The following is a 14,391-nucleotide window of genomic DNA, read 5'->3' on the forward strand; positions in this document are numbered from 1 at the left end:
CAAACTCCAGCTGCGTCTATCCGTCCTACCCATATTCACACACACACCAACTCACACACATAGCTCCAGATCGCTATAACAGAGCAATAATAATATTATCATCAAATACAAATACAATATGGGGCGTGCCTAATATTTAACTACATACTTATATGTATAAGTAATGCATGAACATGCCTGAAATATAATAATATTGAAATTATAAATAAAATTAATATCTACTCATAGATTAATCAATTGAACTGCAGCTAGTCCGATTGAAAGGAGAAGACAGTCGGCACCAACCACCTAAATATACACACTGACCTTTATCAAAAGACTGACAAAATTAAATAATTGATTTAGACCATAAAATCAAAATAGTTTCTAAGATCTTGCCAAAATTTCGATAGAGTTTTCCTTATATCTAGGACCTACCAAATCTGCAAAGTAGCTCAAATCACACTTCTAAAATCACACATCCCATCTCTACATCTCATCAACAACACATGGCCCCTCTTGGGCACTCTAATCCAAGCAAAAATAAAAAATTATGTCTTTGTCCCTAAAACTGATATTCTGTAAAAATTACTCAAACGGGCTCTAAAAATTCTAAAACTTTGTCCCACGGTCCTTAACAATATTATAAGGCTATTGCAGAATGAATTTCAATTTTCTAATAACTCTTGAATATTTTATGATTTTTTATTCAAGACTATTACTCAATTTCATAAGTTTCCGACAGCTAACATGTTCGTAATTCAATTCAAATCAACATTCACATATTTAATTCTCCATTCTCAAGTTTCAACTAATCATATAAAATTTAAATACTATGAATTCAGATGATCTTATATGCTCAGATACTAAAAATCTAACTAAAATCTATATATATTTTTTAAAACTATTCCATAATCACTTAAAAATTCAACAAATACCATAGAACATCTCCAAATAATTTTACTTTCATCATATATTTTTCTTAGAATTTTTTCTCCAATTTTTCCTGTTTAAGAAACACTGCATTTAAGTACCACAGATTGAGAAATAAGGAAAATAATTTTACCCAAAGCTTATCTGTGTCTCGAAAATTCCAAAAATTTATGAGGAAGCCTATGGAAGTTGAAATATCCCTAAAGCTCGCCGAAGCCACCGCCAGAACTACCACTCACGGTGGTCAGTCGTCGGAGACATCTACCGGAATTGGTCATACCAAAATGTTCCTCTCCTCCTTCTGAGTCTATAGGTGGTATCAGATTGTCGATCCAACGGTCGGATTATCGAAAATCTCGTCGGAAATTAAAAAAAAAAAAACTGATTTTCACTCTCCTCGCCGGCACCTAAAACGACCATCAAATCCGGCGAGGCTAGTCTCATCTGAAAGAGCTCTCTATCAGGAGTCCATAGCAGTTGCAATCACTCCTATCGAACGTCGGGATCCCCGGATACGAGTGTTCAAAGCTTGAGATCCATTTTTCTCTCTCTTACCTTGCCGCCACTGTCGCAGTCGTTGGGGGCTTGTTGGAGGTCGGTTGGAGGTTTCTGGTGGTTGCTGGTGCCACCTAGGGTGTCGCCAGCCCATGAGAGGGGTCACCGGAGCAAGAAAAGGAAAAGAGGGAGAGAGATGAGAGAGAGAGGTGGTGGTAGTGGAGAAAGAGAGAGAGATAAAAAAAAATCAATTTTTTTTTCTAAACTGCTGCAACAACAGCAACAGCTGACAGTGAGTGTAGTCCACTGCTACACGTCACTGTTACTTCCTACTTTTCCCTCTTTTTTTTTTTCTTTTTCTTTTTCTTTTTATTATTATTATTAAATTAAACTTTCAAAATATTTAACATTAAAATACTATAGCTCACAAATATATATATATATACATATATATATTTATATTTATTTCAGTTATCTTCATTTATTTTAAAATCAATTCAAATAAATTTCATAATATTAATAACATAGTATTTTATTTATTTTATTTATAATTTAAAATTTTGGGTTGTTATATTTTTATTAATTAATGAATTTAATTATTTTAATCAAATTTATTATTAAAATTAAAAATAATATAAAAAATTTAGAATTAAATTAATAAAATTAAAAAATTTAGATAAAACTGTAAAAAGTTACAAAAGTTTTAGATTTTGTTTTGTTATTTAGGCAAATACATATAAGCATATCTTAATAATAAATTTAAACATTAACAAATTTTACCAAGTTAGACCGGCTTTGGCTCGGAATCTAAGTTTCAATTTAGGATTCAAGGACTAGAATTTAAATTAAATTCAATTAAAAATTTGATAAATTTAATGATTGATATTTTTTATATTTTTTAAAAATATGATTTTCAATAAATTAATTAATTCTAATTCAATTTAATACAATTTTAATTAAATTAATTTTGATTTTTTTTAATCCCAGTTAATTTTCTAAGCCAATTTTAATTACATGGTCTATTGCTCCACAACTTTGTGATTTGTATTTTCATAAATTAATTGTTATATTTACTGTTTTATTTATATAGATAATACACATAATTTAAATTAATCATATAGATATTACAATTTTATGGTGAATTATATTTGATAAAACATTGAATTTTAAAATTATTTTAATGATAAATTTTTAATTAATCTATTATTTTAAAGTTTAATAAGTTTAATGCTATGTCCCAAGAAGATAAATTTACTTTTTTGTTATATGAATTAAAAAAATATAATTAATAATTTTTTTCACTAATTTTTTTCCTAATATTCTTCATATTGCTCCATTAAAAATTAATATCTTAATTCACTTTTATGTGTCAACTTTTTAATATTATTTTATCTAAAATTATCTATTTTTAAATTAAGGTATATCAATTATTATTTTTTTAATTTTATCATTCTCTCTATTATCACTTCACTTTCTCTCTGTGAGATAAATAATAATTTAATTAAATTATTAAAAATTTTATTATAATTTAGATGATATAATTATTTTCTGAATGACTGTATAAAAATTTTAAATAACTTATAAAAATAAATAGATGTAGTAAATAATTAATATTATTAGATTATATAGTAAACTTTATTTTTTAAATTCATATTAAATAGGAGTATAATAATAAATTAAAAAGAAAGTAAACCCATATGGAGTATTTAGTTTGTAAAAATATTATTACACACACTATATATTTATATGATCATAATTTAATTCTTCCATTAAACATTATCGAATCTTAAAAAGAAGAATTTCGATAAAATAATTAAAGAATTCATAATTTATTTTATTTATTATACTCTCTTACATCTTTAAAATAATTTATTATATATAATTATAATACTTATTAAATACAATAATTAAAAAAGATTAAGACTTAAATTCTAATTATTTTATTTTTTATATTTTTTAATATATATAAAAAATTAAAAATTTTTATGCTAAAAAAATTAAGAAATTTTAATATATGTGCTAGATTAATTGGTTAGACAATTTATGATTAAACTTTCTTACATTATTAACTCATCTCATTTTATCACATGTTTTTTGCTAAAAATTCTATTAATAGACATAAATAAAAAATAATTAAATCCTTTTTTATATAATTAATTTTAACAAAAATTTGATTTCAAAAATTTTAAAATTTTGAAAAATACTAAAATACTTTTAATTTAAAATTAAAACATTTTTTCTTTTTAAATTTGCCTTTTGAATAAAGAAAATTGAATTGGGGATTGTGACAATCTCAGCCGTCGGCTGTCGAGCTAAGATATGGTCATTGGGTCGAATTTGTCAGGCAGCCAAACACTTCCCTTTCTCACAATTTTCTCCAGAAAATTTTCAGCCAGATTGAGAGTTTTAACTAGAATAATTTTTGTTATATTTTAATTAATTGCATTCTACAGTTTTAGCCATTCCAGAAAGAAGAAAAGATAATTAAATTTTTGCTGGAAAGAAAAATTAAACAAATAAACAGTGTTTGGTTGGTGAGATTCATTCCTTTTTCTAATCCTTTTGATTCTTTATTTTTCCGCTCTTGAATTCCCTTTTACTCTATCTGTGAGCGGATTCTAAAGATTGAAGCTTTTAGCACTAATCTTGATTCCAAGATCGTTGATAAGCTTTTGGTAAATTCTACAATGTGGATGTTTTCTTGGAGATTTTGATCCCTAAACCCATGTGGAGATCTATTTGGATGAAGTGGCGATGATGAGGAGTGAAGGTGACAAATGGAGGTTAGATCTGAGGGTTTACCAGTGAGGTGCGAGAAGGTTGGGTCGGGGACGACTCCAGTGATCGCTAGAACTCGCTTACAAGTTTGGTTTATAAGGGTTTGCTCCAGTATTCTGCTGTGGACTGGTTTGGTTCAGCTTGTGGCCGTTGGGGAGCTATGGCAACCGCGATTTTTCACTAATATTACCAATAAAATTACCCAGAACACGCCGTTCCCTCTTCAAGTCCAAGTCCATGCTCAACCTCCTCCTCCGCCCCTTCTTCGTGCGAGTGAGTTTTTTATTTTTAATTTTTGCTTTATTGGGTGACGCAAAAGTCTCTTGAAATGATCGTCTGTGAAGTAGTTTGGGATGTCTATCTCACTTGGCAATTTGTGATATTGGTTATAATATATTAATTAATAGCTTTTGGAATTATTAGGAATCCACAAATTTTTAATTATTCTTCAAATTTAAATGTTGCAACACTTCATTTGGAAGTTTCAGGATGAAAAAGTTTTTTTTTTTGGCCATTGGCTTGATGTAAACATTTTCTGACAATTCAAATATTGATAATGAATGTGCAATTCTTGCTTCCTTGGAAGCTATTAAGAGTTTTGAATTGGAATCAGAAGATTCTATCTTATTTGTTCTATAGCAACTTTCGACCTTTACTTGTACCCGATATCTGGCTTCTGGGTTGAAGTTCCTGAATTGCTGCTTCTGTATGTTCCTCCAGGAGCTTTCATCATGTGAATCTTGAACAGTCATTTGTTATATATATATATATATATATATATCTTCAACCTATGTAGATCAGATATTAACTGTGGCAATGTTGCAGGAAATTATACAAGTAACGGTTATCTTAAGGTGTCCTGCAATGGGGGCTTGAATCAAATGCGTGCTGCGGTTTGTAGTTCTTCCATTGTTTGTTTTCCTAATAATTTCTCAGGGCATTAACTGAGCTGTTCTGGCATATTAGATCTGTGACATGGTGACTGTTGCTCGGCTTTTGAATCTCACTTTGGTTGTTCCTGAACTTGACAAGACATCTTTCTGGGCTGACCCTAGGTATATTTGTTGTTCTTGACACGCTTAAATCTTTTGGTGCTACTGTTTTTAACTCTCGCTCTTTTTGCAGTAACTTTGAAGACATCTTTAATGTGAAACATTTCATTGACTCATTAAGAGATGAAGTTCGAATTGTCAGAAGGGTGCCAAAAAGATTTAATAGGAAATATGGATACAAAATGTTCAAGATGCCCCCAGTTAGTTGGTCTGATGAAAAATATTACCTACAACAGGTGAGAAAACTTGCTGCAAATTAGTATTATTTGAAAAGATATCTAGATTATGTATGATTAAATTAGTATTAGTTGGTCTGGAATTTTTTTAGAAAAGAAGCAGTTGATTAGGCAAGTGATTGATAATTCGCAGCTTGGTTTGTTAGATATTGAGTTTAAACTTCAGTTTGGCTAGTCTATTTTTATCAGTAGACACACCGGACCAAGCTTTCTTGAGTAACACCTTTAAGTCTAATCAAGAAATGACTTAAATTGTGGATGGGATAACCATCTTCAGAAACAAGGTTTTGATTTCCTAGCCCAAAGACCTGGTAAGAGGTTTAGCAGGATATGCCAAAACTGTCAGTAATGTCATCTTCATGCAACTAAATTGCTTGTGGGTTCACATGTGACTTTAAAACTGTCGGGGGGTTCTTTTCCCTGTCTAGAAGAAACTAATGACATTATGATAAAGGGGGAACAAGAAGAAATTTTGAAATGCTTGATTCTAGTTTCCACTCCTGGAGACAATAGTTTCCATGTCGATCAAAGCGTGTAAGAAGAAACTGGTGATTCTTAGTGCCATGAAGCTAATGAAGTTAGTATGCGGGAATTGAAACCTGTAATCAACAAGACTAGGGATATTGTGAAGATTTAATGATTATGAAAAGGGGAAAATGGAACCCTTGCGTGAATATGTGAGTTATAATTTTGCGTCCACTTTAATAGAAGTCATGATTAAATGGCTTTGATCGTATGATGCAGATTCTACCACTTTTTGGCAATTTAAAGGTGTTGCACTTCAACAAAACTGATGCGCGCTTGGCAAACAACATCTCACTCAATCTTCAGGAACTCAGATGCCGTGTTAATTTTCAGGCACTGAAATTCACTCCACAGATTGAAAGTTTGGGGTACAAATTGGTTCGCATCCTTCAGGAGAGGGGACCTTTTGTGGCCTTGCATCTTAGATATGAGATGGACATGTTGGCTTTCTCAGGTTGTACTCATGGCTGCACCAAGGATGAATCTGAGGAGCTCAAGGCATTAAGGTTTGTTCCATTTGAAAATTGACAGTTGTTTTTCTTTTGGATATCTAGTTTAAGACCTGCCAGATGACCTTCATCCATCTTGTTCTGTATATTTGGTGGTTAGCCTGTAAAAGATGTTCCCTTCAGTCAATAGCCCCTAGGAAATATAGAACTTGAGAAAGAAAATCAGTGAGATATGTAGTAATATGACCAGATGTTTCGAAAATAATAAGATATTGCAATGGCTGATTTTAACAGCTCTTATCATGTCATATTTTGGCACATTGCAGAGGCAAGAACAACTTATCATCCATTGTCATCGTAGTGATTTTATTCTTTCACTCTGTTCTGTACTTTTGATCAAGGTGGGTGCACTGTTCTATATTTTAAAAGGTGTTTTTTTTTTGCCTTGCACTTTTCATCCAGGTATGCATACCCCTGGTGGAGGGAGAAAGAGATAGTTTCTGAAGAGAGGAGACTACAAGGTTTGTGTCCTTTGACACCTGAAGAGACAGCATTAGTTTTGCAAGCATTGGGTTTTGACAAGGAAACACAGATATATATTGCAGCTGGTGAGATATATGGCAGTGAACGGAGACTTGCAGCACTAAGGGCTGCATTTCCACGGATTGTAAGTTGTTTACCGTTCTGCCTCTTGCATTAAATTTTTTATTCTATTTGCAGTTTTTATATTTGCAACTCTGGCTAAATACTTGTCGAACACCAGGGCATGTGTAGAAGAACAGTAGTCAGAAGACTCAGGACTTGCCTTTCTGATTGATTGGTGCTTGAGGCATGTTTGCCGATGGGTCAAGGATGCTTTTTGATGGGTTTTCTTCTAGAATAATTATTCCATTGATTTAACTACTGAACCTCAATTCATGAAGTCCCCATCAAATGGTTGAATGTGACTCTGGCATATGCATGTATTCACTTGTTAATTCAACATCAATGTTTGGTTTTATTTTTACTTTTATGTCAAGCTTATTTCTTCTAGATCTCAGTCTCAAAGTTTATTTCAGGTGAGAAAGGAAATGCTGTTAGATCCAGTGGAGCTGCAACAATTCCAGAATCATTCTTCTCAGATGGCTGCTCTGGATTTCATGGTCTCAATAGCCAGTAATACTTTCATACCCACTTATTATGGAAACATGGCAAAAGTTGTGGAAGGTCACCGCCGGTATATACCTTCTTTCTCAAAGTGTGTGATTTATCACGTTATTCACAAGGAAAATATATAATTTTATTCAAGGTTATTGGAGATGCACCTGATTAGATTCTGTGTAGGTATCTTGGGTTTAAAAGGACAATCCTGCTGGATCGAAAAAGACTTGTAGAATTATTGGATTTGCATCAAAATGGGACACTTTCATGGAATGAGTTTGCAGTTGCTGTTCAAGCAGCACATGAGAAAAGGATAGGACAGCCAATGCGCCGCCGGGTTATAGCAGATAAACCGAAGGAGGAAGACTATTTTTATGCAAACCCTCAAGAGTGCCTTTGCGAGAGAACAAATTGTGATGACTTGCTAGGCCCTAATAACTCGAGTTCATACCGTGAGAATGAACACGCAATTCCAAGCAAAAACTGAGACAGTGTCCCACTTATTGTTCAAAAGCTGTGGTGCACAGACCGTGTGACTTCCATGACCGAAAGCTTCAGATGATGAATTTATACACACGCCTTAAAGCATTGTAAGCAACAGCAGATAGCAATCCTGGAGTGTCCATTCAGGCAGTCAAAGGTTATGTTCATTTTTTTTTTTGTTGATATATTTATTTTGATTTATTCAACGAGTAAAAGCTTGTTCAATGATTATATATAGTCCCCCATTTAGAAAACACACATGTAGCATTCATATTCTTTAATTCATAAATATTTTATATACTGCAGAACTATTTCTGAACAATTATGATCAGTCGAGTCCTTAGAGAGGACATTTCAGTTTTTGGAGGTTCTAGCTTCTATTTTCAAAGCTATTGGGATACTGGTTATGGGATTTTATGGTATAAAAGAGATTCACTTGTTATATAATTGCCTATTCTGGCATGGTCAACGCCAGAGGAGTGCAAATGAATAAGCTCCTCCCTATCATATAATTGCAAATATACATTTAAACTAAGATACCAGTTCTTTGTTTTTATTTCCTCTTTGTTTGTTCACGGTGAAACATAATAATAAAGAGATTGGACTTATCACCAAATAACATATTTAAACGAAAATTTACTATTTAATTCTTAAGTTTTGATCGATATATAATTTACTCATTATATTTTATAAATTGAAAGATTTAATCTTTTACCTTACTTCCATCAAAATAAAAAAATTTCCCTCAAATATTAAAAAATTTACTATTTAACTTTTAGGTTTGACCAATATTTCGATTTGATCTCTGTATTTTAGAAATTGAACAATTTATTCTCTTACTTATGTTTTCTTTCAATTAAAATTAATTGTTATCAAATAATTTAATTCTTTGTATTCTATAAAAAAAATTCAAGAAAAAATTTTAATAATAATAAAATTAATAAAAAAATAATAAATTCTAATAATTTCAACAATTATCAAATATAGGGACTAGATCATTCAATTTTTAAAATATAGAGATCAAGTTACAATATCAATCAAAATTTAGAGACTAAATGATAAATTTTCCTTAATTGAATAAAGAGCATATTTGTCTTTTCACTTAAACTAATTGTAATATTAGACAGAAAGACTTTTGATTTTAACGGAAGTATTAGTAAGATTGATCGTTCAATTTCTAAAATATAGAGACCAATATGAGTCAAAATCCAGAGACCAAATAATAAATTACCCATTAATAAAAGACCACCCCGGGCCAAAGCATGAAAATGCCAACATGCTTCCTGTACACAAGCAGCTACCATCCATGTTACAACAAACAGTTTCCAAGAATAGATAGCTCAACGTGCAACTATCTTAGATCTAGGGGTTTGAATATCAATGAAAAATAATCCTGAGCATTACTTTGAAGCAAAACTCTTGTTACATGATTGAAGGTGTTTACCAGGGGCGTCCTTAATTTCCTCTCTTCAAACAACTCATAAAGGACTGTTTACCACCGCAGATGTCCTTGCTTTCCTCCCTCATAGCAATGGTTTCAAATTCTTTCTATTTTTTATTAATGATCTCAAATTCTTTGATATTTGATGCAATTCTCTATTTGGATTCCCAGAAGATAATTTCACCTTGCTCTCCAATTAGACCAAGTTCTCTGAGCCTCCTTTCTTGATAATATTCTAACTCATCCAATTCTGATTCCCTCTGCTTAAAAATCTCATCAATTTGCTGCAGCACCTTCTTTTCCCCTGCTCTTATTCCCACTGCAATCTCAAGCCTTGGGTTAAGATCCGCCCCTTCTAATTTTTCATCCTGCAATTGATATTTGTGTTTAGTTACCACAAGCATAAAACTTCTAAAGGATAGAAGAAACCACCTGCTTAAGATTTTGGAAAATAAATTGTTACTGCTACAGAAAAGTGGAAAGGCCCACAAATTGTGAGCAAAGATACTGATTAAAGAATGATTTAGAACATTTGAAAATGGAGCTTTTTGGAAATAATTTGTGATCAAACTATGAGTATGGCCTAGCTCCCTACGGGCTTCAGCTGATTTATGGAAAGACTAGAAGTCTGATCTTAAAGGTGATCACAGCTAAACTGCCTACTTGTTAATAACATGATTGAATCTCATAAACAGTGTCTATATAGGTTTTGGTGACCATTAGTTCTTCGCAAGTCATTTCAAGCTTCAATACCTTCAATGGTGCAGAGAAGAGGTAACGGTAGACTTGAGCTTAATTTGATAACCTTATTTACATAGGATGCAACCTAACAGTCTAACACAAAGACAAGTTTTCTAAGCTGAAATTAGACAGACAATATGGACTAGTAAAGAACTATCAACAACGAATGCGAATGTATTCTTATGAGGAATGTGGATGATAAGTTTACCTCTTCAATAGTGGTATGGTATCCAGAAAGAGCAGATTTACAAGCTTCTCGGACCACTCTGCATACAAGCTCCTCATTAGCACGACTTACTGGCAATTCAAGGTGGCCCCAGATGGTGTTCCTGAAAATAGATTCTAAGAGGAAAGCATCAGTGCCACCAAGTGCTACCAGTCGCAAGTATGAAAGCATTGCTGGTGGAAGAGCATTGCCTAAAACAATGTCAAAATCCACATTCTCACCCAAACCATTTGTTTCAGCAATATCCAGCTTGTCTCCAAAAAATGGGTCTGACTCAGATATCTGAAGTGTCAAGGTATACACATTGCGGACAGACTTTCTTTCTATGAAGCCATAGTCCAGAGCCAACTCAGCATTGCTCTTATTTAAATCATACTGGATCAGAATCTGTAGAACTGCCTTCCAACTTAGTCATAATGAATAGCCATATTAACAGGATCACAACTTCACAAAGCAAGCATATGAGCTGAAGTTATCTCTACAAGTAATTTCTCAAGGCTAAGTTACAGACTGCAGGTGTTTATGATTATGAGACATCTTGAATTCTCATTTCTCCCAAGTCCTGACTCCTTACTTGTGAAAGCATTTCTTCTAACCCATAAAACCTCTAATTTTTGCTTATAATACTAATGAAAATGTATCTTATATAGTGTGCAATTGCACTCTGAAATTTTGTGAATATTAATATCTTATCTCATTTCAAAAAAAAATCTTATTATATTTATGGTTATTTTAGTTTTATACATTTGAATAATTTTCAGAACAATGTCCACATCAACTATCAAGTAGGCAAAAAAGCACGGCGGTCATTGATCTATCAGAACTACTCAAACCTAAACAAAAACTGTTATAACAATATTTTGGGAGCATCACTTTAGAACTAAAGAGCTAAAATACTTCACCTGCTCACCAGCCTTGACTGAAATGGGTGACCGCAAAGAAAACAGAATATCTCTGGAGAAAAGACCACCTCCTTTAATCTCATATGCGTAGTATTCTGTTGTTATATCAGGACTGTGATTGACCTGATCCAAGAGCCAGGTTTGCAGAAAATTACATTTCAGAGGGAAGGCAGTCATGGAAAATCCACAATATTACTGAGATTGGACTTGTTATCCTTAACAGTGACCATGGCCTCTGCATAAAGGACGACCATTGTTTCATTTTATTGCTATATTTCTTTTGGGTAGCATTTTTAGCACAAGGATCCTGGCTGCAAGCATATAGGCTGCATGACTTCACACTTTCCCCATTTTTATTTAGGAACATCACCTAATTGCAATCTGAAATATTTATATACATGTTGCGGAATGTCCATTGTCCAATGACGGTTTTTTCTCAATGTATCAATCCCTAAAAGAATATTCAATCTCAAGGAACTGCAGACTAACAGCCAGAATGGTTTTCCGCCAAATAGGGTGTTGAAAAACAATTTCAGGCCATCCAGCCAATGGCTATGTCCAGAAAATCTCATTAGTATATCAAGCAAAACATAACACCGTACAAAATAATTGTCAAGCAAGCTTTAAAGATGTACTTCAACTCGCTGCTGGAAATTGACCTAAAGAAAGAAATGAAAAACCTTACCAGATCTGCAAGGGGAATCAGAACAAGATTTTGCCCACGAAGACGAGAAAATGCCCTTGATCTGAGAATCCCAAATGCCCAAAAGAAGTCATCCAATGTTACAGGGGAAGGAAAGAGCTCCTTATGAGGAACAAGGACTTCTTCTTCTACTTTCAGAAATTCCCGCTGCAAAAATTCCTTTACACCCAGTGTTGTGCGCAGCAGTTGGGATCCTACAAGAATTCAAGAAAACTAAAATGATGCCAAAAAAAAAAAAAAAAACAAGAAAATGGAAAATATAAAGATAGCATAGGGAGAGAACATTGAAGAGTCTAGGCAAGCAAAAATAAAATGCAAATACCACTCCAATTATGACATTATAATACCAGAGAAGTCTTTAAATCCTCATAAAGTGCACATAATTTTTATATGGAAAGCTACAAAAATGTGCTAGCATACAGGCCATAAGAATTTAAGATTGACAAACTGTTACAATTGTCATAATTTCTCCATATCATTTATCAGGATGAAGCTAACCAAAGAACAACAAGAATACTCAAAACTTTGTCCATTCTTAATTTCCAAACTCAATTTTTATCGCTTAAAAAGCTCATACATTGCCAACTCAACACGAAACCAAATGACAAAAGAAAATTTATATAACGCAGGGACCAGACTAACCTTGAAGTTCAGTGAGCTCTTCTTCTGACCTGCGCTGGAATCACCAAACCAATACTTCATCAACCCCCCAAAATCACAAATGACAAAAGCGTAAAAGGAAGAGAGGGTGGGGGGGGGGGGGGGGGGGGTGGTGGCGGGGGGTGGTGTGCGATGGTGGGGAAAGAAGGGGGTGGGAATAAACTTAAACAACGAAAACCAAACAAGACCCACCAATATATCGTGGAATTAGTACTCTCAGGAAGTATACCCAAATAAGGCCGCCACGTAGAATCCTCCTTCGATTTCTCTCTGATCAAGAAAAGAGCCACAGAGACCCAAGGCTTCAATCCACTACAAACACTTCCAATATCAGATGCTGCAACTGCATCTGGGTTTATCCAAAGTTTCTTGGGGATCTCCAAAACCACCTCTTTTTTTGCAATGTCTCGCTCTGCTATCAGCCCCAGTCCTTCAGGGACAACACCGGGCCTAGCAGGGAACTTGGTTAATACAACGCCTTGGTCACTCAACCATTGCCAGAAGGTTTGCAGTGCTATCGATGGCGCTGTTGATTGTTGGAGAGAGGAAGATATAGAAAAGGATCTTTTGACGAGGAGAGTGCGGGTCTTGGTAAAAGAAGAGAAGGGTTCAAGGGGTTTTAAAAGAGGAACGAAAGTGGAGGACGAGAGACTCAAGAGTGTAGCCATTTTCTGTTCAGAGTGAAGTTGGATTAAAGGCGATAACGAGAAGAGTCAACGTTTGGTGATATAGAGCTTTGAGGCTTGGGATGACTGTAACAGCAACGACAAGTCGTTCACCATCTGACGAAGTCAGGCAAATGTCTGTACTAGCAAAATCGATTATTGTAATTAAAACACTGTCTGTACAACTATAAGATTAAACATTTAGTTAATTTTGTTTCAAATTGAATTGAATAAGAAGAATCAAAATACACAATTACAAGAAAATGTGAATTGAACCGAACCACTTTACTATTCTAAAAATAATTGAATTAAATCAAGTTGATAAACAACAGTTTGATTATTGATAATTAAAAGTTATAAAAATTTATATGAAACAGACTATAAAGAGACAAAAATAAAAGCCGAAACATGAGAAGTGACAATCATAGTCTAAGCAACACAACAACCGCTAGGACTGAGTATTCGGTTCGAACTGAATCGAATAATCAAAATTGAATTAATCAAATTACTATATTTCAGAAACCGAATCGAATCGAAATAAATGAAAAATTGAACTGAACCGAATCGTCCTATTTTGATTCGGTTCGGTTTGAACCAATCGGTTTTTCAGTTTAGATGGATCTTTTAATTTAGATTTGATTTTCAAGTTATTTGATTTGATTTTAATCTTAGTTTGAACCTAATAACCATTAATAAATAAAATTAAACAATTTATATATATAAAATTACATATAATTCGTAAATTCCTATAAAAATAAATCAATTTAAAAATCAATAAAGTAATTCGATTTGGTTTGATTCAATCAATTTTTTCTCTCTAAAATTGAATTGAACCGAAATAATAGAAATTCTTAAAATGCAATATCAAATCGAACAGAATTATCTTAAAAGACAAATTGAATTACCGAATTAAAATAGTTCAGTTCAATTTATTCGATTCAAACTAAATAGTGCTCACCTTAAAAGTCGTTTCATGCATGACA

General features: G+C 33.0%; 2 protein-coding genes across 3 annotated transcripts; one reads left to right on the forward strand and one right to left on the reverse strand.

Moving 5' to 3' along the window:
• Positions 1-3,691: 3,691 nt before the first annotated feature.
• Positions 3,692-8,436, forward strand: LOC110652290 (rhamnogalacturonan I rhamnosyltransferase 1). Its single transcript, XM_021807856.2, has 8 exons — positions 3,692-4,458; positions 5,011-5,078; positions 5,152-5,240; positions 5,311-5,473; positions 6,218-6,504; positions 6,910-7,114; positions 7,506-7,663; positions 7,771-8,436. Exons 1-8 carry the CDS (start codon positions 4,185-4,187, stop codon positions 8,072-8,074), a joined length of 1,548 nt encoding a protein of 515 aa, XP_021663548.2. The 5' UTR covers positions 3,692-4,184; the 3' UTR covers positions 8,075-8,436.
• Positions 8,437-9,269: 833 nt separating this feature from the next.
• Positions 9,270-13,467, reverse strand: LOC110652291 (ribulose-1,5 bisphosphate carboxylase/oxygenase large subunit N-methyltransferase, chloroplastic). Of its 2 annotated transcripts, none has more exons than XM_058154030.1 (6): positions 12,936-13,460; positions 12,726-12,754; positions 12,066-12,277; positions 11,381-11,503; positions 10,461-10,865; positions 9,270-9,879 (listed from the first exon to the last, which is right to left on the reverse strand). In XM_058154030.1, exons 1-6 carry the CDS (start codon positions 13,409-13,411, stop codon positions 9,667-9,669), a joined length of 1,458 nt encoding a protein of 485 aa, XP_058010013.1. In that variant the 5' UTR covers positions 13,412-13,460; the 3' UTR covers positions 9,270-9,666. The 2 variants fall into 2 exon arrangements, with proteins under 2 accessions (XP_058010013.1, XP_058010014.1); XM_058154031.1 differs by having other exon boundaries at positions 9,805-9,943; positions 12,936-13,467.
• Positions 13,468-14,391: the final 924 nt, after the last annotated feature.

The sequence above is a fragment of the Hevea brasiliensis genome, chromosome 9, assembly GCF_030052815.1.
Source record: "Hevea brasiliensis isolate MT/VB/25A 57/8 chromosome 9, ASM3005281v1, whole genome shotgun sequence".
In the NCBI taxonomy this organism is placed as follows: Eukaryota; Viridiplantae; Streptophyta; class Magnoliopsida; order Malpighiales; family Euphorbiaceae; genus Hevea; species Hevea brasiliensis.

Bases quoted from the DNA above. Each gene is read 5' to 3' on its own strand.
- LOC110652290 (XM_021807856.2), top strand. From the start codon at position 4,185: ATGGAGGTTAGATCTGAGGGTTTACCAGTGAGGTGCGAGAAGGTTGGG. The intron at 5,241-5,310 runs GTATATTTGTTG...CTCTTTTTGCAG, and splicing joins TCTTTCTGGGCTGACCCTAG to TAACTTTGAAGACATCTTTA. The intron at 7,664-7,770 runs GTATATACCTTC...GATTCTGTGTAG, and splicing joins GTTGTGGAAGGTCACCGCCG to GTATCTTGGGTTTAAAAGGA.
- LOC110652291 (XM_058154030.1), bottom strand. From the start codon at position 13,411: ATGGCTACACTCTTGAGTCTCTCGTCCTCCACTTTCGTTCCTCTTTTA. The intron at 12,278-12,725 runs GTTAGTCTGGTC...GAATTCTTGTAG, and splicing joins AGAGCTCACTGAACTTCAAG to GATCCCAACTGCTGCGCACA. The intron at 9,880-10,460 runs GTAAACTTATCA...TATCAATTGCAG, and splicing joins ACCATACCACTATTGAAGAG to GATGAAAAATTAGAAGGGGC.